Source organism: Anoplophora glabripennis, unplaced genomic scaffold (genome assembly GCF_000390285.2).
Source record: "Anoplophora glabripennis isolate ALB-LARVAE unplaced genomic scaffold, Agla_2.0 scaffold61, whole genome shotgun sequence".
Classification (NCBI taxonomy): Eukaryota; Metazoa; Arthropoda; class Insecta; order Coleoptera; family Cerambycidae; genus Anoplophora; species Anoplophora glabripennis.
The window spans coordinates 1,225,359-1,249,445 of NW_019416237.1; the positions used below are offsets into that span (position 1 = coordinate 1,225,359).

Consider the following 24,087-nt stretch of genomic DNA (forward strand, 5'->3'; position numbering starts at 1 on the left):
AAAAAATTAATCTATCAACTGTTAAAATCCTATCACAAAAAACTGACTCACCCTGTATAACCCCCTCAAGTTTGGCAACACCTTTTTGAAACACCCTGTATAGTATGTTACAACTTATTTAGTATCAGGTGGATGCTATTTTCAATAAAATATGTAACACAGGAGACTCAAAATATAAAATTTTATTAAAAACTGGTGATGTAATAATTTCTGAGATTAAACCCCCCCCTATGACAAAAGTTGAAAGTGTTCATTATTTTTCAAATTTAAAAAGAATAAAGGCATACTCTGTAACATAATAAATACAACATAAAATCAATTTTCCATTTATTCAGTCATTATTTAAATAATTATTAAATACATATAACAATAAGGCATATTTTTTAATGAAGAAGATATAAAATAAAAAGTAATTTTTTAATAATTAAAAGGCCCAGGTGTAAGTTTATCGGTACACCCCTCGACAAGTGCTATCACGACGACAAGTCAATGTTACAGAATTAAAAGCCTGTCCAAAACGGCATGTCCTGATTCTAACTTGCAGCCACCACATTATTCTCACACATTCATAGTACTGATTGCAGATTTTAGAAGGATATCTGCCAGTAGTTTTACAAATGGGTAGGAACGCTAGAAAAATTAGTATAATTTGATTTAACTTTATAAAAAAAAAAAATAATAGAATTTTACCCTTTGTGTGAGGTACATCACTGGTAGTAGTAGTTGTACTGAAATCAGTTCTGAAATTCGGTACAAGAGCTGTAACTAAATTAAATAATGTTTCACACTGTTATAGAAATAAGTGGGTAAAAATATATTACCCTTTGTATAAGGTACTGCACTGGTGGTAGTAGTACTAAGATCTGTCTTGAAATTTGGCACAGAAGCTGCAACAAAAAATACTTTGAAATAATAATTCGTGTCAAAAAAATATAAAACGTAATATTACCGATAGTAGAAGTAGTCTGGCACATAGTTTGGGTAGTAGATTCTGTGATAGGTGTTAGTAATCCTAAAAATATGAGAGATTATATTACATACAAATTTTAAACTACAATAATTTTACCGATTATTCCCAGATACAATGTTGGACGTGCTTTTTTAATTTCATAGATAATATTGTCATCCTGAAGATTTGATATTGCTGATAATGGTGTTGTCTTGTCAATAGGTGTAACTGCACTTATAGTGACTAAGGAAAAAATACACATATTTAGGTGCAGCTATGGACAATAAAACATTTCCAACTTAAACTACAGATTGTCTTAAAAAAAAACAGGATTTTATTAGTTTCTTACTTTAAACCTTTTTTAGTATTCTAGGTTATAGAGACTTTTGTCCACAGGTGTATGTATATACACATTATATTTACATTCATTTCAATGTATTTAATTTTGAAAATTAAATGTTACAAAATTTATAAAAATGGGCAAATAACTAAGTTATTATAAACATTACAACAAACAGAAACTAAATAAATAGATAGGTATTAAATTATAAATTTAGTTTAAAAATATTTACTTATATTAAGTACATACTTTACGTATTTTGTTATTTAAAAAAGATTTAGGAATCTATTACACTTACCTTCTGTCGATGTCACTGGTAAATCATGTTTAGTTCCTACTGAGGAAGATGTAATTCTTTTTATTGGACTTTCTGATGTAGCAGCTGAAGATATCACTAGAAATATACCGGGTAGGAAAGCGCCGATGGTCTATCACAAGTTACGTGAGAGCGATAAAGTAAGACATAGAAATCCATGCGATAGAGAAGGATGGCTATAAGTAAGGCGTATCATAGTCAACGCCCATTTCGCCCTTCCACAAATAAGAAGTGGATCTTATTTGTGGAAAGGCGAAACGGGCGGTGACAAAGAGAAGCCTTCATTATAGCCATCCTTCTCTATCGCATGGATTTCTATGTCTTACTTTATCGCTCTCACGTAACTTGTGATAGACCATCGGCGCTTTCCTACACGGTAGATATATTTCATAATAACAACATACTTTATTAAATTTGTTTGTATATTTAAGATTATTGTTAAATAATCATAACCATTTAATAGGTATTACAGTGTTTTTATTACGTGGAAAATAATGAGATAAATAAAATAAATAGACACATACCTTCCGTAGAAACAGATTGATTTTCCGTAGTAGTAACAGTAGTACCTAAAAAGTCAAATATTTATTAATAAAAATATCAACAATTTATAATAATAGTCGATATTGTAAATTTTTAATATAATTTTTATTTTTTTTGTTATTGTATTCTGGATTTTGGATCAACTTGTGACAAAAAAACCGTTTACTCATATAATCATATAATCATGCTCTAAATTTTTCAAGGTTTTTTTCTCCAAAATCAAAAATTCAATTGAGCGGCATCAAGAAACAAATATGTCATAGCCACTAACACATGAAAGTTGCAGAAGATACTATGTACGTTCAAAGTATGTTTTACTGGTTTTTATGATCTTTATTTACTTTTGTTCCTCCCTAACTAATTTTCTACGGACGCCCATGGAAGAGTCTATAAAAGCTTGGCATAAACATAAACATAACATAAATCTTACAAAATACTGTTCATTAAAAATAAATATAAACGACCGACTACTGTTAACTATTCGAAAAATAAGTTTACCTGTTGTGAAAGTGGTATGTATTTCAAGTTTCGCTGTCGTAAATTTCTCAGTTGTAGTAATATCTAAAAAACGGTATTATAAAGGAATAATAGTACCTATATATTTTTATAAAATATATTTACTACCTTGGAAAGTAGTTCTTTTTGGTTCCCTTGTTCCTGGAGTAACGGATGCTAAGAAAAATATTTTAGCCTCGCCATTTTGAAGTAAAAAATATATTTTTCAAATAAATCTACCAATAAACATAAATACCCACCTTGAGCATATTTTACAGATTCTTTTTCCTTTAAATAAAATTTTTCTGCAATTCCAGCTTCAGGACTTAAAGGATTTTCTATATTCATTCCTAAAAATTTGTTAAATAATATAATAAATAGTTAATATTGCCAGCTTTGTGCGGAAATAAAATAAACGAATAAACTGTATCTAAAGCCGGCTCCAGATGATGCGGTCACTCATCAACAGATTTATCAATTTTTTGCAGATTTGGCTAAATTCGTTGAAGCTAAGTTGTATCATATATACAGCGATGCCAGATGAACCGCTTGACATTTTTTTGCAAATGTAGAGAAATTACGAATTTTAGTCTGTCGAATCGACCCCACTGATGTGGTCGTTGCAGCTGTTGACCAAATTTCAACAGGACATAGCCAATACAATACGAAACATTGTCTTACTGTTGAAAATGTTGTCACTGCCGTTTTTGGGGGTGAAAATTCGAAATATATATTTAGAACTATTCGATTTCTGTGACTGAAAACAAACATAATTGAATTTTGGAAACCGAGAGAGTTGCGCTAACCAAATTTGGATAGGACATACCCAAGACAATGCGAAACATCGCCTTACTATTGAAAATGTTGTCACCGCCGTTCTTGGTGGTTAAAATCAGAAATATTTGGAATTATTCAATTTCCGGGTCTGAAAATATACCTACAAAAGAAACGTAGGTCTTGAATTTTCGAACCGATAGAGTTGCACTAACCAAATTTGGACAGGACATAGCCAATACAATGCAAAACAACGCCTTACTGTAAGAAATGTTATCACCGCCGTTCTTGGTGGTGAAAATTTGAAATATTTGATATTATTCAATTTTCATGGCTGAAAACATTACATAGGTATTGAATTTTCAATCAACCGTTTGACATTTTTTTAAGAATGTAGAGAAATTACGAATTCCATAATGCGGAATCGACCCCACTGATTTGGTCACACTGAAAGAAATCCACCAAGTGAGGGGTTTTGCTAAGATATTTTACCTACAGTAGGTAAAATTTTTGCTCTCATAGAAAAAAATTCATGCTGCCACAAGTAAATACGTTTTGCTGAAACGTGTTTGCTACCACAACAAAGAAAAGTCTTGTGGCTATATGATAGTTCAGTTGAAATTTTATTTTAGTCGACTGTCTATCTGTCCCAAGTGAGTTGCTTTGCTCGGGTAAGTGAATGTACTTTTTTAGAATTGATCCANAATTGAATTTTGGAAACCGAGAGAGTTGCGCTAACCAAATTTGGATAGGACATACCCAAGACAATGCGAAACATCGCCTTACTATTGAAAATGTTGTCACCGCCGTTCTTGGTGGTTAAAATCAGAAATATTTGGAATTATTCAATTTTCGGGTCTGAAAATATACCTATTTTCGAAACCGATAGAGTTGCACTAACCAAATTTGGACAGGACATAGCCAATACAATGCAAAACATCGCCTTACTGTAAGAAATGTTGTCATCGCCGTTCTTGGTGGTGAAAATTTTGAAATATTTGAAATAATTCAATTTTCATAGCTGAAAACATACATTTTTTTACGAATGTAGAGAAATTACGAATTCCATAGTGCGGAATCGACCCCACTGATTTGGTCATTGCAGCAGGTGTCATGTATATTTTATTGGTGTGTGGCGTATTTGCCAAGTGAATACACACTTTCGAATGTATTGATGTGGGTGCTGCAAACCCACACGATACGGCATTTGTTTAAGTTTAAAAAATATTTGTCAAGTAACCGCATGATCTGCAGCTAGCTTTATTTAAATAAGATACGACATTTGGATTTAACACGGCGAAGCAGATATCCTAATGACAACTAAATTTTCTACAAAATCCCCTCTTTTGGTTTTTGGACAATACAGCTTATAAAAATATAGATTATAAATTGTTATCTACAGTTTCAAGATATCAATATAAACTAAATATCGATAATAAAATTATTTATTATAAAATATAGGAAGGAGTACCGATATACCGACTGATTAACAATAAAAATGTTAAAACACTATGAATTTAATAATTGTACCTTTATTTATTTCGGTTGTTAACACATCAATGTCGTTGTCCTCTTCATCAAAAAATGTTTTAAAATGGAGTGGTTCCACTGTAAAATTTTTACCTGAAGGGACTGACAAGTTTTCTTCTATACTTGAAGTAGTTGTTTCTAGTGTAAACGACTCTAAAAAACGAAAAATGTAGATATTCTGTAATTAGTGTTGTTTGCAAGAAGAATTTTGTATAATATAAAAACATATTATTTACCTACCTACTGTAACTCCTACATTTGTTGAATATTTTGTGGGTATGGTTTCCTTCGGCACATTTTCGGTTGCGCTTGATAATAAACTTTCTTCTTTTTGTTTTGAAATTTCCAGAAATTCTGCAAAAGCTATATTTATAGCCATACTTTTGACACAACTTTAAAAATAATTTCGATATGAAAATATAATGTAGTTATTATATTTACCATTTTCATTATAATTTGCAGTATAATTGATTGTTTCTAAGGGATTTGTTGAAATAATCAAGTATTCTTCTAAAATAGGTATTAAATCCTATATTACAAATAAATCGTATTTATATTTATTTTAAAAATAATTTACCTGTGCTAGTAACAATCGAAGGTTCTGTTGCGTATGTAGAGGATTTTTTAAGTACATTTACTGACAGGGTAGTCAGTTTTGATTCCACTTCTTTCGAAATAGAAAAATCTGTAAATTGGTATGAAGTTCTCATTTTTTGTTATACATTTATATTAACAAAAGTAACAATAAGAAAACTATTTACCAATTTTATTGTTATCTGCCTTAGAACTTAATGCCTCTATATGACTTTCTGTAATCGTTACAGGTTCGTCTAAAATAGAATCTAAAATTTATGACTATAGGGAAGTGTCTGTACAAGCATATATACAGGACGTCCCGCAAATGCAGGGCGTCCCGTATACATATACAGGGCGTCCCGTAAATGTAAATTCCTTCATTATTTTTAAATATTTACTTATCTTGCCACTAGAATATTTAATAAAAAATGGTACTGATTTTGTGTATGTTTGTACCCGACCATCAAACCTTTGCAAAATCGAGAAATTGAATTGATTGTATTGAAACTGAGTTTGTTATAAATAGTATTAGGTACGACTCCCATCACTCCTCTGCAGAAAAACGCATTTTTGATTTCAAAGCGCCTCACAAAAAATAATCGCGTGGTGAGTGTGATGGCCATTTTTGGGAGTCATCTTATCCTGCTCCGATCCTTTGTTTTGGATATTGCTCTTGTTAATATTGTCGAACAGAAAACGTGAAATGAAGAAGATCTTGCACTGCATTGAGGGTATAATAACCTTTAAACTCAGTACTTTTAGGAACTGGTAGTTCACTATCTAGGCATCTGGTACTCATTTTGAGGTTTTCTTCGATCCTCTCCAAAATGTATTCATGCGTTTCCACTGCCACTACCACTTTTGCGAACTTGTTTCTCGTATATGTACACATATATTCATGTTGAAAAATTGTAAATAGTATTAGCTATCAAATGAAAAATATTACATTGTGTAAATGAAAAAAGTTATGAACGGATATATTTTCAGCATATATCAATTTTCTAGCCGGTGTATGTTTAGAAAACACACAGTTAAAGCTTACTCGCCAAAAATAGTCAAAATCGATTATCGCATATTAAAGTTATTTAGAAAATTCATTAGAAATTTGTAATCTTCCGTTGTACACGTATTTACAGGGACACACTGTATATATTTATTTGAAAACTAATTTACCTGTAACGCTAGCACTAGAGAAATCGGTTAAAGATGTGGAGATATCTTCTAATACTACTTCCGTTGGAACATTCGACTCTATTTCTTCTTGTTCTGATAGCTCTGAAAACATGCGTGAAACCGACACTTATGTTTGGATTTTATCTCCTTATATGAATAAAGAATCTATATGTAAAAATATTTACCAATATTGCCATCATCTACAGTAGAACTTAATGTCTCTTCATCATTTATAGATTCACTAATATATTCTTCTAAAATATTATTATGTTTAAAAGGAGATATTAAATTGATTCTTAAATTTATATTTACCTGTGCTAAAGATATCTTCTATAGATTCAAAATTAGTAGAACTTATTATTTCATATTCTGGTGGCACTGCAAATTTATTTAAACTATCAATAAAAAAATTTCACTGCTTTTTAACTATCTACATACCTGTAACATCTGTCAAATCAGGATATAACACTTTTTGGAAACATCTGTGAAAGATATAGAAAATTAGATAAATATCTAATAATTTTTTGCTAGAGAATATCTAAAAATACATATAGGTACAAATTTTCATAAAAATTACAGTAACTTCTATATTTTGGCGAAAGCTTTGGGTACATACAGAACATATACGTAATTTTGTCTTTATAAAATTTATGAATTCAAATTATTATAAAATATATAGGCACAATGCACATCGATAAAACAATACTATTTATTTGATAACAATTACCATGTAAAGAACCTGTACACAATCTGTATTACAAATTGTATAAAACACTGTTTTCGATGGTGACGAAATTACTTTTAGATTAGCAGTCACGTGTTTTCTAAGTATTTTGATAAATATGTCAAACTACAACTAAACTATTATCAACAAAGCTGTATAAAATATACAAAATGTTATATATGTTTAACACTATTGCTAAGGTATACTTAAATGCGATATCCAAGCATTACAATTATAATAATGGTACATATTTGAAACACTCATTTCATATACAGGTACATATGTACCTATAACCAATTAAAAAACTTTAAATTTAATGTGTAGGATACTATGTTTACGTGTACATATTCATCAGTTACTTACGGTGTGGTACCCTCAGTTTCGTCACAAATTGTATGTTCCGGACAGTATTTAATATTACCAATTTCCATTACCATGTCTCCAACAATAAAACAAAATTTATATGACGTCTCCGTTATGCAAGATATTCTCTTTGAACTGCATCCATATACGTTGTAGTGGAAACTGCTTATATATATTAAATATATCTAAAGTAATGAAATAATATATAATTTATGTCCAAATAAATATTTATACAGGCTGTCCCAGTATTCCGCGTTTGATCCTGCCACTTGATCCTGCCACTCGTCCTCAACTCTCGCAAATAATTCTCCAATACAAAGCTGGAAATATGAACTTCTACAAAAAATTAGGATGAATAGTGAGATAATAAATCTTCATAACCAGCATGTTTAAGTAGATGAAAATGAAAATCTCCATGTAATTGTGGAAACACATTTTCAGTGTGAATTTCGTATGAACGTTCGATAGCAACAAATATTTAGATTTTCTGCAAAATGCAAAAAACGGTGATCATATTAAACAGTTCTTATGAGAGAATTTAGAAGAGGAAAATTTCTTTAACAAACTCTTTATCTTTAAAACAAAATATAGAAGCTATACTATGACTCCGACAAAATTATGAGCAAATCAATTCAAGAAAGGGGGTATTTTTCACATCCAATTGCTTGGTTTAAATATGTATTACTGTGCACTATTTCATTTAAAAAAAAAAACACTTTTTTTATTAACTATGATACATTCTAAACGAAGCAACTTAGGATCGACATAAGTTTAGTTAAATCTGCTTATTTTGATTCCAGGACTGTAGTAGCTTCATGTACACGGATTATTGGGACACCCTGTATAATAATTAATATAGATAATATTGCACTGAATTTAACACAATAATGAAATAAATTGTAATACGCCTAAATCGAAGTAAAAATTAAAGTATCATCGCAATATTTTGGTAGAATTCATAATTACCACTTCCAAAGTTTTGTATTTTATTAAACTTTTTAAATCATGCTATGGAATTAATAATAAAATGATAAGTAGGTACTTGCCAAAATGAAAATATTGACTTCTGAGAAATTCATTTTTTCAATCACTCGAAACGGTCACTTCATAAAGTCGCACACCAGCAATCACCAATCATTGTCGATGTCGAGGTTCTCAAGATTTTGCTTCGGGAAATAGTATCCATATTCTATATTCCAATGTCTCTCAGACTACTGTTTAGTCTTGTCGTAAGTGGTAACGGTAATAGTAATTGAAGTAAATTTAGGGAAAGTGTTGATTTATCTGTTCCAAACACCGCTAGACACATAGTCTTACTGGGTCATAAGAATACTAAAAAATGTGGGTAAACATTCAGGAAAAATTAAATAAGTGTGTCATCTATAAAAAGTTATAATTTTATAAATGCAAAATTTGCAATGGCTTTCCCTAACATATTTTAAATTGAAGAAGGCGACTGAAGAAATTTCCATAAAGATTAAAAGTATTTTAATGAACTTTTCATATATGGGATGAAACTGATAGACAATTATAAAAATAAAACATTTGTAGGTATGAAGAACCCACGAGACAGCAAATATCGACTGTTTCATAAAATTTTAAGCAATATTTGGTTTTACCATATATATAGATGCCTATGTATCGACAGACATACCTACCTAAATTAGCTATGCAAATCTGCCTTTGTAAATATTTGCACTAAATGGGAATTTTTCAATGTTTCCAGTAAAGGAAAATACCTAGATATACCTTAAATACGTTTAATACGCCATATTTTATTTCAAAGCGCTTGTCCAGATTCAGTGTATTTGATTGTAACTGTAGGGGAGACTGGATTAATATATTTTTAAACTAAAAAATCATAATAACTAGTGTTGAAATTAATTTGGATTTGGATCTACAATTAGATAAATTATATATTTAAGTAAAAATATTATAAAAACCTGTAAATTTAAGTGAATTTCTATTAGCTAAATTAACTTTTCACTTACTAGCTCTTAAGCTAATTCTGGAAAATTTGATGAAGTACCAAACCTTAGCGTCACACAATAGCTGATATAGTCATATAGAGTATATAATTTTTACTTACCTTAACAGTGAAACTGGCGATTTTTGTTCACCAATATGTTCTTATTTTGTATACACACAGTATTGCTCATGATTAGGCGATCCTGAAAATTTCAACTGAATCCGTTGAGCGGTTTTCAAGCTATATGATTTTTAAAAATCGAATATTTGCATCAGCCGTGGGAATGCAATGACGTCACCGCATGGGACGATCAGCCGCTACTTCCGGATAAGTTTCTGCATCTACAGAATGTTTTAGCATTTGTGCATATTAAATTTCAAAAATGGAAAAAAAATGGTTTGTTAATGGTTATGGATTTTTTAAATAAAAACTACGACTTTATCTGTGCTGAAATGACAGGAGTGAAAATGTAAAGGTTACGTTTCAATAACGCGGAAAGCTTCTTTAAAGTATGTTTGTAGCGAAAGTTTTGATGTTTTTGTACAATAAGAATAGTAAATACGAATAAGGATTTTGCGTTTAATTGGACGAAACCGTTTCTGTCACAGGTTTCAAAGATTTACCTAATCAAATACAAAATTCTTATTACCTACTATTTACCTAATATCTTATTAATATGTAATATAATATTTATTATGGATTTTTATATAAATACTACTTATAAGTATTTGTATAATATTCACAAAAAAAATCAACAATGGAAAACACAAGTGTATATACAGGGTGTTTGCGGTTTTTGTAGCAGGACTCTGACAACTTGTACTAAAAGTCCTTTAAAAAAAGTTCATGTAAACATATATGTATAGATGCGTCGTTTTCGATTTACAGTGTTCAAGTTTAAAATGAAAATTGATTTTTTATTCGTAAAACGAAAACTCCTTTTTAGACTTTGTTGAAACTTGGCAACTTTGTTTATAATAATAATATTAATTTTCTCACATAATTTAATTTGTCCTATTTTTTCCAGTGGCGTCACAACAAGATACCAGCTTGATAAAAATAGAAAAACATGTGGTACGCCACTGCTTTTCGGTAAGTTTGAAATATGTGTCAGATTTAGCTATCAAAAATACAACTTTTTTGTTATTTAATTTTTTTCCTATCTCGCTTTGCTTAGACAGAAATATTTTCATGAATAGATTCGAGATTTGCTTAATTAATTAATTTATTTACTTGTTACAAAGTGTGCCGTGAATTTTTCTGTTTTTGAGTTGCCAGGGTATTGTAGCAATGGTTTGACGTTTGATGACGTTCTTTAATTAAGTTTTTTCGATTTAGTCCAGGTAAGTTAGACTAAAATCACCCAGAATACGGAAATTTTTTTCTGATGAACCTATCGAGTTGCGGTTTTCGGCATTGTCTTCGGAAAAATATCAGGAAAAAAGTCTATCTATTACACTTTGGGGCTGGATCGAAACTGCATTGTGGGTGCATAAAGTGCATCTTGGAGTGCATCAATTTTTACCATTTTTAGAAAATTCGGAAAAATTGATGCACTCCTAGATGCAGTTTATGCACCCGCAATGCAGTTTCGATCCAGCCCCAAAGTGTAATAGATAGACTTTTTTCCTGATATTTTTCCGAAGACAATGCCGAAAACCGCAACTCGATCGGTTCATCAGAAAAAATTTTCTGATTTATTGTCTAACTTGCCTGGTCTAATTGACGGTTTTCGGTTTTACTAGTATACATTTCTGTTTCTCATAAAAATGCCTTTTCATTTTAATAATGAAGAGTATGCAGACATGCATTATGATTTGATTTTAGATCCGCACGACAGAATTACGGGGACATTATTATTTTCTTAGGCGTCTTCACACTAGTGCTCTCACACTGGGGAACAATACAATATTTGTAATTTTTGTTTCTGTTCTGTGTCCATATTGCTAACAAAATTCGGGATCTTAGCGTACTCAATCGAAACTTAACAGGCAACTAAAGCCCGACTCCGACTACCCGACTGACTGACAACACACGAAAGCATGCGGCATCGGTTTCCCATGCGGTGACGTCACACTCGCCATTTTAGCGGATACTCGGCGTGCCAGTTTATGATTTCTTTTGGATGACTTGTAAGCGATATAGAATTCTAATTTTTTGTAGAGAACCTAAAATTGGAATATATTTCCGTTAAGCAAATAAAAAAAATGCTGAATGAGCCCATTGTCTATCGTACCTACATGTACCTACGGTTAAATTAGGAATACCTAAAATACCAGTCGCTCGCCTACTGTTCAGTCTATCTGATCTGTGGCATTTCAGTACTCATGTTTAGTCATGGCTTATTCATACTTATGTATAGGTGAGCTGGCAGAGTTAAGTATTTTGTTTTAAAGTATCGTAATTATTCGAAAATATTTTTGTCATTTCAAATTATGAGAAGATGAAAAAATGTGCATTTGTGCATTTTGATCGACTCATTTCAAATATATTTTAAAAAGAAAAATTTCCATAACATACCTTAAACAAAACAGCCATAAAAGAAAAATGTATATTTTTAAAAAAGTTAATTTTTCCCTAAGTTATGATTATACTGTGTATATGTAAATATCTTAAACAAGCAATTATATCTTGTACCAAATACATACAAATAAGAGATATTAATTAATTCAAAGAATGCAGGTACTGTTAGCCCCGCATGCCTGTGAAGTTGCATTGTAAGCTTGATCTGTTCCACACGTTTGTAGCACCAGCTCGTACCACCACATAACAGCTACACATTCCCAGTACTGGTTGCATGCATCGGCTGTGTACGTGCCAGTCTCGGTACAGGTATCAGGAGGTCCTGAAAAAATAATAGCACAGGACGAAATATTTCAGTTAGATATAAATAAACCAAACTATACTACTACTAAATATAATCACATGACTTATCAGAGGCCATGAGAAAACTATGTAGGTAGAACAATGCCAAGTAACATGCAAAGTAAAAGTGGAAAATAAGGCATCAGAACTGTTCACCAGCAATAAGGGGTTGATACAAAGGGCTGGCGTGTCTCCTTTTCAATCTGGCACTAGAATAAATAGTCAGAGACGCAGAACTGAACAACCGAGGAACAATATTTAATAAGAGCATGTAGCTAATGGCATACGCAAATAACGCGGATCTGGTGTCACGGACATTGAGAGGAACTAAATAGATCTTTGAGATACTGGTTAGCTCAGCAAAGAGGATTAACGAGTAGACTAGGCGTTATCTGTTTTGATATGGGTGAATCGTATATCCACGGAGATTTTTGGCTTTTTGGCTTTCAAATATCACTTGAAATGAAAATTTTTCTATGCGCATAAAAAAACGAGGGCTTAACTTTTGGCGGCACAATATGTTAAAAAAATCCGGAAAATGTCAAATTTTTCTTCCTATTTAATTATGTATCTTTTCAAGAGTTGATTTTAGGCGAAAATGGAAGAGGAAAAAAATGTTTGTAATTAATTTTCTTACAAAACACGACTAGTTACAAATCGAATGAATCATGATTATTATGGTAAAAATCGAAAAAATGGGGTTAAAAAACAATACTTTTTAGGGATTTTTTTTTGGGGTATTTAAATTGGGTATAGGACCTTTATACTTGGCTCAAGAAAACTTCATGTTATGTAGAATCTTCACACCAAATTTCATCAAAATCGGTTAGATAGATTTTGCATAATAATTTTGCAATCCAGATTTTGAAAGAAACTTTTCAAAATTTTGCACAGCAAAAACCAAGGCCCTTAGATACTTGAAAATTTAATCACATATAGAAGGGCTCTCGAGCTTTCAAACTTATTTGAAAAATTCGAATCCGTCAATTAGGAGAGCTCTGGCGCTTGTTTAAACATTGGTCGAATTTTTGTACTTATAAACAATTAGAATAACGTTATGAATATTCAATCAAATCGAATTTTTTAATCCAGGTTTTAAAAGTTTTTGGAAAGACGCTTCTTTTAAAAAAAGAAACAAATCGATTGATCAATTAGTTACGTAGTTATAGCCGATCAAAGTTAACCGTCATGTACTAAATGTACTGGGACATCCGGACTAATTTTTCGAAAAATACCTTTGGTATTCCGAGTACTTACCAGGTCTAAGATTACAATACTTTTCTTCATTAGCAACCTACTTTAAAACGTGTTTAAAGTTATTTATGCAAACGAGAAATTCAAGAAAATCGTATGGGTGGTGGTGGTGGGGGAAGCAGAGAGCGCGACCGCTTCGGCCTGCTCGAAATTGAATCGGCGAGTTCAAAACCGCGATGCGCTTAAAAATTTTTAATATATCATCTTCTAGAGGTCCGATTTTGATCATTTTTAATTTTAATTTAATTTAATTTTAGCGTATTTTCAAATGCCTATCGTTAATAATTATTGGTCTATCAACAGTCCGATAATTATTTATCTTTAAACTTCCTTTACTTATGAACTTTATTTTTCTATTGTATCAAAGGTAAGTGCATAAACTTATATACTGTTTATCAAAGATCAAAAACAAATTTATTTAAATATTCTGAAATTGTTTAAACAACAATTATTTTCAAAATATGACGAAAATTAGTAATATAATGAGTTAATTTCTCATTTGCTTATATTTTAAGCACTAAATAATATTTGAATTATACTTTAATCACAAAAAATATTAATATTAAAAAAAATCTTTCTATATATTATTTCCTCAGATGAATGTTTACTTATTCCTCCGAGACTATTTCGTATTCGAAAAATACGATCTTGAAAAAAATAGATACACGTATATACCGTTAGGAAAAGAATCTCTACAACCTGTATATACAGTGTTACTTTTTTAAAACCTGACATAGGCCAACTTTTTTATTTGAAGTAATAGACTAGTACTTCCAAATGCAAAGTTGTAGGAAATAACTTAATTAAGAAAAATTTTTAAATAATTTTTTCCGGTGTTGCCATTTAAAAAAATATCGTTTTAGTAACTACTGCAGAAATCTGGGAACACCGGAAAGAATTATTTGTAAATTATTCTTATTTTTTTTTAAAAGAAGCGCCTTTCCAAGAACTTTTAAAACCTGGTTTAAAAAATTCGATTTGATTGAATATTCACAAAGTTATTCTAATTGTTTATAAGTACAAAAATTCGACCAATGTTTAAACAAGCGCCAGAGCTCTCATAATTGACGGATTCGAATTTTTCAAAAAAAGTTTGAAAGCTCGAGAGCCCTTCTATATGTGATTAAATTTTCAAGTATCTAAGGGCCTTGGTTTTTGCTGTGTAAAATTTTGAAAATTTTCAAATTTTCATTCAAAATCTGGATTGCAAAATTATTATGCAAAATCTATGTAACCGATTTTGATGAAATTTGGTGTGAAGGTTCTACATAACATGAAGTTTTCTTGAGCCAAGTATAAAGGTCCTATACCCAATTTAAATACCCCAAAAAAATTCCCTAAAAAGTATTGTTTTTAACCCCATTTTTGAGATTTTTACCATAATAATCATGATTCATGATTTGTAAAAAATTTAATTACAAATATTTTTTTCCTCTTCCATTTTCGCCTAAAATCAACTCTTGAAAATATACATAATCAAATAGGAAGAAAAATATGACATTTTTCGAATTTTTTTAACATATTGTGATGCCAAAAGTTAATCTCACGTTTTTTTTTATGCGCATAGGAAAATTTTTATTTCTAGTGATATTTGAAAGCCAAAAAGCCAAAAATGTCCGTGGATATACGATTCGCCCAAATATGGCTTTTTGAAACAGATACCGTCTGGACTAGAGGAGAAGACTAAGATTATGATATCAACACCAGATAATAGAGCCAGGAACATCAGCCAAAACCTAACTATAGATGACTACAATTTAGAAGTAGTGCAAACCTTTACTTACCTGGAATCCTTGGTGATAGAAAACAATGTATCCGAGGAAATAAAACGTAGAATAATGATTGCCAACAAATGTTATATTGGGCTTGGTAAACACTTCAGAAGCCGAGCGCTATCGCTCTACAAAACATTACCGGTACTGACGTATGGATCTGAAACATGAACCCTGAGCAAAGCTGATGAAATTCTACTTCTAACCTTCGAAAGAAAAGTATTACGCAGAATATTCGGTGCAGTATGTGACAACGGGGCGTGGCGACGACGTTACACTTTGAATTTTACGAAAAATATAAGAGTAGAGATGTAGTAACATACATAAAAATTTGATGACACAGGTGGACAGGACATATAAATAAGGCGGACGACAAATGTCCCCCAAGGAGGATCATGGTCTCAGAACCGGTAGGTGTTAGAAGACGAGGCAGGCCAAAATTAAGATGGGGTGACGGAGTCGGCAAAATACACTCGCGTTAAACAGCTCATCTTTTTAAAAATACATTACAATACATTTATTTTTTTTTGTCATAAATCCTTAACTTTTCGAAGAAACTTGAAGAGATCAAAAAGTTAGTAAATGAATGGGGTTTTTTAGACATATTTTTTAAAAGGAAAAAATTTTATCGAAAAAAAAATTATAAGAAAAAATGTCATAGGGGTTGATTATTTCAACCCCTTACAAAAATAGTTCAGGGTTGAAAAAAATTCAAAAAGTGTAGTTTTATTGACAGATAATGTTCACCAAGTTTGGTTTCTTTAGCTTGATGTACATGGAAGATAAAAAAGAAAAACAATTTTTTTTTGTAATTTTAGGAGGGGCTTAACTTTTCAGGGAAGGGTTTTTTCAAAAAATTTTATACCAAGGACCCCTATTAATTTTCATCGGAGAATCGCCCCTTGAATTTTTTCGGTGTTATTTAGATACACCCTGTATATTCTAGAAATTAATTACTCGGGTTTGTTTTGCATAAGCCAGCTTCTTGAGTTGTTCTCCAAAAAAATTAGGTAGTACTCTACCTAAAAGTATAAGATTTTGTAAATATTAGGACGAAACTATATGTTTCCATTATCTGTATCAGTGCCTTTATTATCAAGTTCTTCTTTGAAGTAGGTACTGTAGCATATAATTTGATGCTGGTAAAATTTTTGCTGTAGACGAGAGAGTATTCTTATCAAACGAATTTATTATTCCTCGAGAGCTTTGAAACTTTTCGTTTGCTTATTCAGGTCACTTTGAAATAATTTTCATTTTACAATTCGTCCATTTATTGGATCTAATACCTACGTATGTTGTTATAGGTTTCGTATTATAACTATAGCTGTTTTGCTGTTTTGTCATAGTTTTTTTCTTATTGAAAGGGTAATATTTCTAAATACTTGTAAATGTAAGGAATTATTCTCATATTGACTTATTAGTTTTTTAATATTTTTATATAGGGACCGCGCATTTTCAATTTTTTTGTCAGTTTGTGTAAAATATCGCGAAAAACATTATATACGAGGAAATAATCTTTGTTTAAACCAAACGACAAATGGACCTGATTTGTAAGAAATGAACCACTGAGTCTATAATTTTACGGTCAGCTGTTATTAAAATTAAGTATAAGTAACTTTGTAATATTACCGGCACCTTCACCAAAAACTGAAAAATATGAGGTGCTCCAAAATGTCAAACGTGTATCTTAGACGGAACCCACTTTGTATAAAAAATAGATGTTCATACCTGTCGCAGGGGTAGCAGTAGTTGTAACGGTGGTAGTTTCTGTGGTAGTAGTGGTGGTGGAGCAGGTTCCATTAGCAACGCATTCCTGTGATGTGGAGTTATAAGACAAATCTGTGCCGCATGACTGCAATACCAATTCATACCACCACATAACAGCTAGACATTCCCAGTACTGATCGCACGCATCGGCCGGGTACTTGCCAGTCTCCGTACAGGTTTCGGGAGGACCTGAAAGAAATGGTTGCACGTCACACAAAACAACTTATGTGTAATGTGCTGAAGTGATTATTTTATAATCGTTTGTGAAGAATTATTTACATTCCCGGTGTGAGATCATAGGGTTACCAGATCTATTTCATGGCAGACCCGGAAACATGACCCGTTTGTATAATTGATGTCCAAAAAAAAAACGCAAAATATCTATTTCGTGACAGACCCAGATATGGACCTCGAGGTGGCGTTGTATAATTGATGTCTAAAAAATAAAGGTTATGCAAATGCAATCGGGAAATCAGGGGGACAATCGATGTCTAAAAAACGATTTTTTCGCAACAAAGAAAACCCGGAGAAATGACATGTTAACCCGGAGCCCGAAGATGTACCATCAAAACCCGAAAACTCCGGAGATCTGGCAACCCTATGTGAGATATTTCTGGTTAGGCAACACTAAATTTATAAAATCAGCTCCTTGACTTAGATTACACAGCCCCGCGAAAAGCAAAAAAGTTCCGTACCAGAGACATGGGTATGTAGATTTTGTGTATTATTTTATGCTGCATTCGAATCCGTAGCCCAAATTCCGATTTACCATGTCATTTTTTAGTAGGACGCTAAAATACCCCCTAAATTAGGGTGATATAGTGAGGATAAGGTAAAGCTTTATAACAAAAATCAACAATTTGTAAATACTATGAGAAAACATTTTAAAATATTAAATTGAGCATTGGAAAGAAACATATTTATGTTTGCATATTTATGCAAATTCTGAACACTTTTTGTATAACATACCATATCTCTAAAATCAGTGGTTTTCCTAATAATGATGTTTGAAATGTAAAAAAATAATGTTTAATCATAAAACATTATTTAAATAACAACAGCTTTATCATTAATGGTCAATGTTTTGTCCGTTTACTTCAATACATTTTTGTAGTCGAAGGATTGTTTCCCGTTGAACGTTTTCAATTACCTCTGTTGGAATAAGTCTTATTTTCTTATTTGGCCTATTCACATAAACTTTAGATTTCAAATAACCCCATAAGAAGAAATCTAAAGGTGTGAAATCCGGTGACCTAGGTGGCCACCCAATAGGACCTCTGCGTCCAATCCATTTATTAGGGAAAGTTAAGTCAAGAAATTGTCGAACAGTAATTGCAAAATGAGGAAGTGCTCCATCTTGTTGGAACGATATATCATTATGAAGAATATCTGGATCTTGTGGATTAGGAAACACAACAGCTAAAGCGGGGATGAGTTCAAATTGAAGAAAGTCTAAGTAGCGTTCTTCATTTAAATTTTCTCCAAAAAGAAAAAAATAAGGTGCTAGTATTCGGTTTTCGACAATACCTGCCCTAACATTTATTTTTTTGACGATGCTGTGTGTGACAGCCTTGTGTCCAACGAGAATTTTCAGTTACCTAGTACCTGTAGTTTTGTCTGTTTACGTGTCCATTTAAAACAAAAGGACCTAGCCTCATTAGAAAAAATTTTTCGGGTGAAATCTAAATTTTGATTACTCATCTCAATTATCTGCTCACAAAACTGCGTTCTTCGGTCAAAATCGTCTTCTAATAGTTCATGTATCAATTGAACCTTATAAGGATGATATTTATTTTTTCGGAATATTTGTGACACAGATCCCGATGACAAATTATAATTCCTGGAGATTGACCTAACGACCACATGAGGATTATTTACAGTTTCTAGTAAAACGTCTAGTTTAGAATCTTCTGATATTTCTGTTGGTCTTCCTTTAGGTAAATCTCTGCTCAGCAAATTTCGATTCAATTTTGCTGACAGTAGATTGGAAGTCGATCAGGATGAATTACATTAAATAAATTACACATTTCTTGTTGAGTACCTACGCACTCTGTCTCCAAAACCAATCATCATAAGTACTTCGATACGTTTTTTCTCATTTTTAAAATGCTTTTAAAAAAATTTTCAAGGTTGTTCAATTTACAGATTTTATTTAATTCCTTGTGTGTAGGTATTTCAAAATATCAATTTTCAATCGTCATTATTACGAAAACCGCTGATTTTAGAAATATGGTATGTTATACAAAGTGTTCAGAATTTACCGTACAAGTCAAAAATGACATAATATACAGGATGTTCCATTAAAAAAGTCAATGGTCACTGCATATGTTCTTCTTACACTCTCTGTATACAATTTTCTTATGTCAAAAAATTCGCAACTAAAAATGCTAATCGACGTGTCCGAGCGTTTTTTTTTCACAAAATAATTACCTGAATTTTAAATGAATTTGTTCCTTTCATCATAAACGAACTGTATAATATAACTTATCTCTCAAAGGATTGGAAATCACCTGTAGACCAGTATCCCACTTACCACTTTAAGTCACTCATTTATTTTTGTCTAAATTTTATTACCGCGGGGTTTTGTAGTCGCTGATTACGAATCTGAAGTCCGAATTCCTGAATAAAAGATGACGGTTTCAATACGGCAGATGTAAAAATAGGAAAAGCATTCAAAATTTGAAGATTATGGCTGAAACTTGTCACTCGGTAGTTTTCAAAATCGCCAATCACGAATATAAAGTTTTAATTCGGAAATTCTATATTCAAAATGGTGGACCCATTATGGTGGATTGAAAAATACCATAGAAATTGGTATTTACCACCCAAGAAATGCGTTATCAATGTTTAAAATATAGAGTCATTTGAGTAAAAATAAGCAAATGTCTAAAAATGAGACACAAAGAATACCTATAAATTCAGTTTGCAGTGTGCTCTTTCAAATACCTACTTTTACCAATTCGGACCCGATTTTTTATCAAAAATAGATGTTCATACCTGTCGCAGGGGTAGCAGTAGTTGTAACAGTGGTAGTTTCGGTGGTAGTAGTGGTGGTGGAGCAGGTTCCATTAGCAACGCATTCCTGTGATGTGGAGTTATAAGACAAATCTGTGCCGCATGACTGCAATACTAGTTCGTACCACCACATAACAGCTAGACATTCCCAGTACTGATCGCACGCATCAGCTGGGTACTTGCCAGCCTCGGTACAGGTTTCCGGAGGTCCTGAAATGGTAGTACAGAACAAATATTTCAGTTTAGCGTAAATGAGCAAAAGTATATTACCAAAACGTATTCTTATTATTGTCAAAATATTTATTGAATTACTGATTTTTTTAATTTTTCTGAATCAAGTTTGATCATACACGGTGCTTTACGACATATTATCACAGTTTAATGCAAATGAATGAGGACATACATTTTTATTTGGTTTTAAGCGAATAAAGAATTGTGATCTTGAGAAATTCAGCTATATTGAATATTACCCACTCCTCAAGCCGCAGCACAAGATTTCACTCAAGTTTCGAATTTATCCGCGAAAACAACCAGGAACTGTACAATGGTCGAGCTAGGACACGAGACGAGTTGTCTTATATAAATCTAGAATAAGAGTCAACATGACGGGAAAGTCAACAGTCAAGTATCTCCCGGATCCAGAAAGGCCAGCTGTCAGGATCTAAACCGAACAGCGGTTCCTGAAAATTCGCGGAAACTACCCCAAACTGTGAGCGAACATCGACTCTGGTATCTCGCAGTTCAGTAACCACCCTTTATTTAGTTACTTACCTGTGGCAGTTGTAGTAGTAGTGGTCGCATCAGTGGTGGTCGCAGTAGTAGTGGTGGTGGTGGCACTAGTAGTAGTGGTTGAAGTGCTATCTGTTGAGGAACTATCCATACAACTGTAAAAAATAAACATTTTTATTCAGTTATATAGGTACCTAGGGTATATGTACCGATTACAGCCACGAGTTTTGTTTTTGTCTAGAGTCTTAAACTGCTCAGTATATATTCTAATTTGGAAAAATATTAAGGATGCTTTAAGTGAACCTAACGTTTAAGAAATATCCTTAGAAGGCTTTACCATCGACTTAAACAAAACTGACGTAATTTTTTTCTTTTCCGTGTTGGGATACTATCAATGCAGAGGCGTCAGGTGCAATCAATGAAGCCGAAGAAAACGAAAAGAAAATAGTAGTGTGATTGAATCTGGAATAAATTCTAAGGCGAAGATCAAAAGTGCCACAGAAGTAATAAATAAAGAAAACATGGGTGATGAAAAAAGAATTATTGGGATGCGATGACCAGTTTGTTCGATGTAATGCCAACAAACCAATTTATCAAAATACAGTTATTAAACTAAAGACAAGCATCGAATACATTCTACATGATATTCTTCAATATCCTAATCCCATCCATTCATCCAGAAAACTAAAAATATATAAACTACCCTCAGTTTGGACAAATGGATTCAGTTGGCACAAGCTGAAGCTGATAAGTCATTAAGAAAAGAAGAAGAGAAAAGTGAAAGGAAACAAATAAGAGAGAAAAGGAAAATGAATAAACCCAACATCAAATGAAATCGGAAGTGAAGAAAGTAATGGCTAAAACAAAATTTAGCCTAGAATTGAAAACACTGGTGGAATATCAAAAACTCTTGATGAAGAGCGAATGTGGGTTCTTAAGTTATTGTGCAATACGATGGAAATTTATATCCAGCCAAGGTTGAGAATATTGAAAATAGCACGCGCAATGGAGAAAATCGGATTATATGGAGGTGGTAAAAAATAGATGGAATCTAAAACAATGAAAATAATATTATTAAACTTATATTGGGCTCAAAAACTGTAAATTCATGCGGACTATTTTTTGTTGAAGAAATTAAGTTTTATACTTATACTTTACACAAGCTTAAATCGTATATCGTGTTGAAATTTAATAAAGTGTTCGTTGCAATATCTAGTTGCCCTTTAATACTTACATATGCACCTATTTAACAATAGAAAAGTGTTATATTTACTTAGACTTTTGAGTAGCTAAACATGAGCCTAACCATAATAATTGGTATCAAAGTGACTCAGGGAAAAATCGCAGTTTTTCATAATTATTTGTTTGTTGTTTTCTACAGTAGCAATACTTCTTTTACAAACAGCACATAAGATTAATGTTCACGCCTTCCGAGAAAACTTGTGCAATGCAAAGACTTTTAAGTAAGATTAGATTTTCGTCGTAAAGTCTAATGATGTCTTAAGGTGGCTATAAGTATGGTACAGCTACCCTACATATTATACTGCAATTTAATATTGAGAATACCGGTAATTTGGCACAGAATTGCTTACACATAAGTTCCATTTTCGTTGCAGGTAGTACCAGTTGCACAAGTCATTACACCATCTACATAAGTAACCTGTGAATCGACAATGAAGCAAAATTGATAAGTTGTGTCCGTAAGGCATTCAACATTGTTGGTGCCACATCCATTTACTTGATATAGTGATACCGTTGAAATTATAACGACCTGAAACTGACCGAAAATTGTTTATTTCAATAATACCTAATTTTTATTTCTCAATAGTGCTTAACAAATCAAAGCAAATTGCTTAAATTCTTAGAGGTTTCCTAAAATATATGAATGATTTCATCTGTTTTTCATTTCACAGTAGTTAAGATTAATTTAAAAAATGTGTTTTACTTACCACTAAAAATATTTTCATGACTGGTGCCTAACGAGTAAAAATCTTTTGATATTCTAACAGGAAAGTGTGGAATTTGATGAAATTGTCTTAATATAAGTATCCCACATTTTATAGATATTGTAAATAAGATAAGCTCCATATATTGCAAATTCTCGAATGCTTAATTATAGTATATGAGTGTAAAAAATGTAGCAATGTTTTTATTACGAAATACCCATAAACTTAATTACCCTTAAAATATACTTTATTTTAAGGAAAAGAATGTTACTTTATTGCCCATGCTGTCTCTATTTGATATACGCGTAGTATATTATTACTTGTTGTTGACTGACAAAACTTTTTAAACTGAAAACTAAAGCTTTTAACTGAAGTTATCAAAAAACATTCTGATAATTAAGTACCTAAAACATATAAGAATAATTGAAAAATTGCATTAGGATGGTAAATCATGAATATGGAATTATTATTATTTTCTTGAAAAAAAATTAGTTTTCTCCATCCTTTCCGAGTAAACGTATATGTAAATGGAACTAAGTAAATTTAATGAAAATCGTGTTTTAGGCATTCTTCTTTAGCGAATTATATCATTATCATAACTAAGAGTTTATAAAACCAAGCATCTTTTTATTATTTTTTATATCTTTTTATAATCCCCAATTTTATTATTTTTTTCAATTCCAAGATATTGATGAAAGATTTAAAAATAGGTAAGGTACATATTCAATTATTAGAATTTACAATCGTTCATGGAATTTTAACTGATTATTTGCGAAAATATTTTGAAAACTTTGCGGTGAAGATGAAAGTTGTTGGCAAAACACAATAAAATTTATGACATCTACAAATGTAGGTCAACATTTATATTACATTACATTAGAATCAGAGTATCATAAAATGCATAAGTATCGTGTTTATATCAGGAATTAACTGCATTTAAGTAAAACAAATAATGAGAAAATCTGTTATTTTTTCACAGAACACTAC

At 31.7% G+C, this 24,087-nt stretch overlaps 2 protein-coding genes across 2 annotated transcripts; both read right to left on the minus strand.

The window, feature by feature from the left end:
* Nucleotides 1-407: 407 nt before the first annotated feature.
* LOC108917710 (mucin-17-like) lies at nt 408-7,857 on the minus strand. The gene is made up of 18 exons (XM_023455658.1): nt 7,784-7,857; nt 7,135-7,223; nt 7,009-7,074; nt 6,882-6,950; nt 6,697-6,798; nt 5,709-5,789; nt 5,525-5,632; nt 4,948-5,100; nt 2,904-2,993; nt 2,773-2,820; nt 2,647-2,709; nt 2,130-2,174; nt 1,588-1,683; nt 1,067-1,192; nt 950-1,012; nt 822-887; nt 691-765; nt 408-630 (listed from the first exon to the last, which is right to left on the minus strand). Exons 1-18 carry the CDS (start codon nt 7,855-7,857, stop codon nt 446-448), a joined length of 1,599 nt encoding a protein of 532 aa, XP_023311426.1. The 3' UTR covers nt 408-445.
* A 4,430-nt stretch (nt 7,858-12,287) lies between these two features.
* On the minus strand, nt 12,288-23,217 carry LOC108917720 (integumentary mucin C.1-like). Its single transcript, XM_018724461.1, has 6 exons — nt 23,104-23,217; nt 22,747-22,931; nt 21,197-21,309; nt 20,408-20,635; nt 17,372-17,599; nt 12,288-12,597 (listed from the first exon to the last, which is right to left on the minus strand). The coding sequence occupies exons 1-6, from the start codon at nt 23,119-23,121 to the stop codon at nt 12,422-12,424; spliced, it is 948 nt and encodes a 315-aa protein (XP_018579977.1). The 5' UTR covers nt 23,122-23,217; the 3' UTR covers nt 12,288-12,421.
* Between the last annotated feature and the right edge of the window lie 870 nt (nt 23,218-24,087).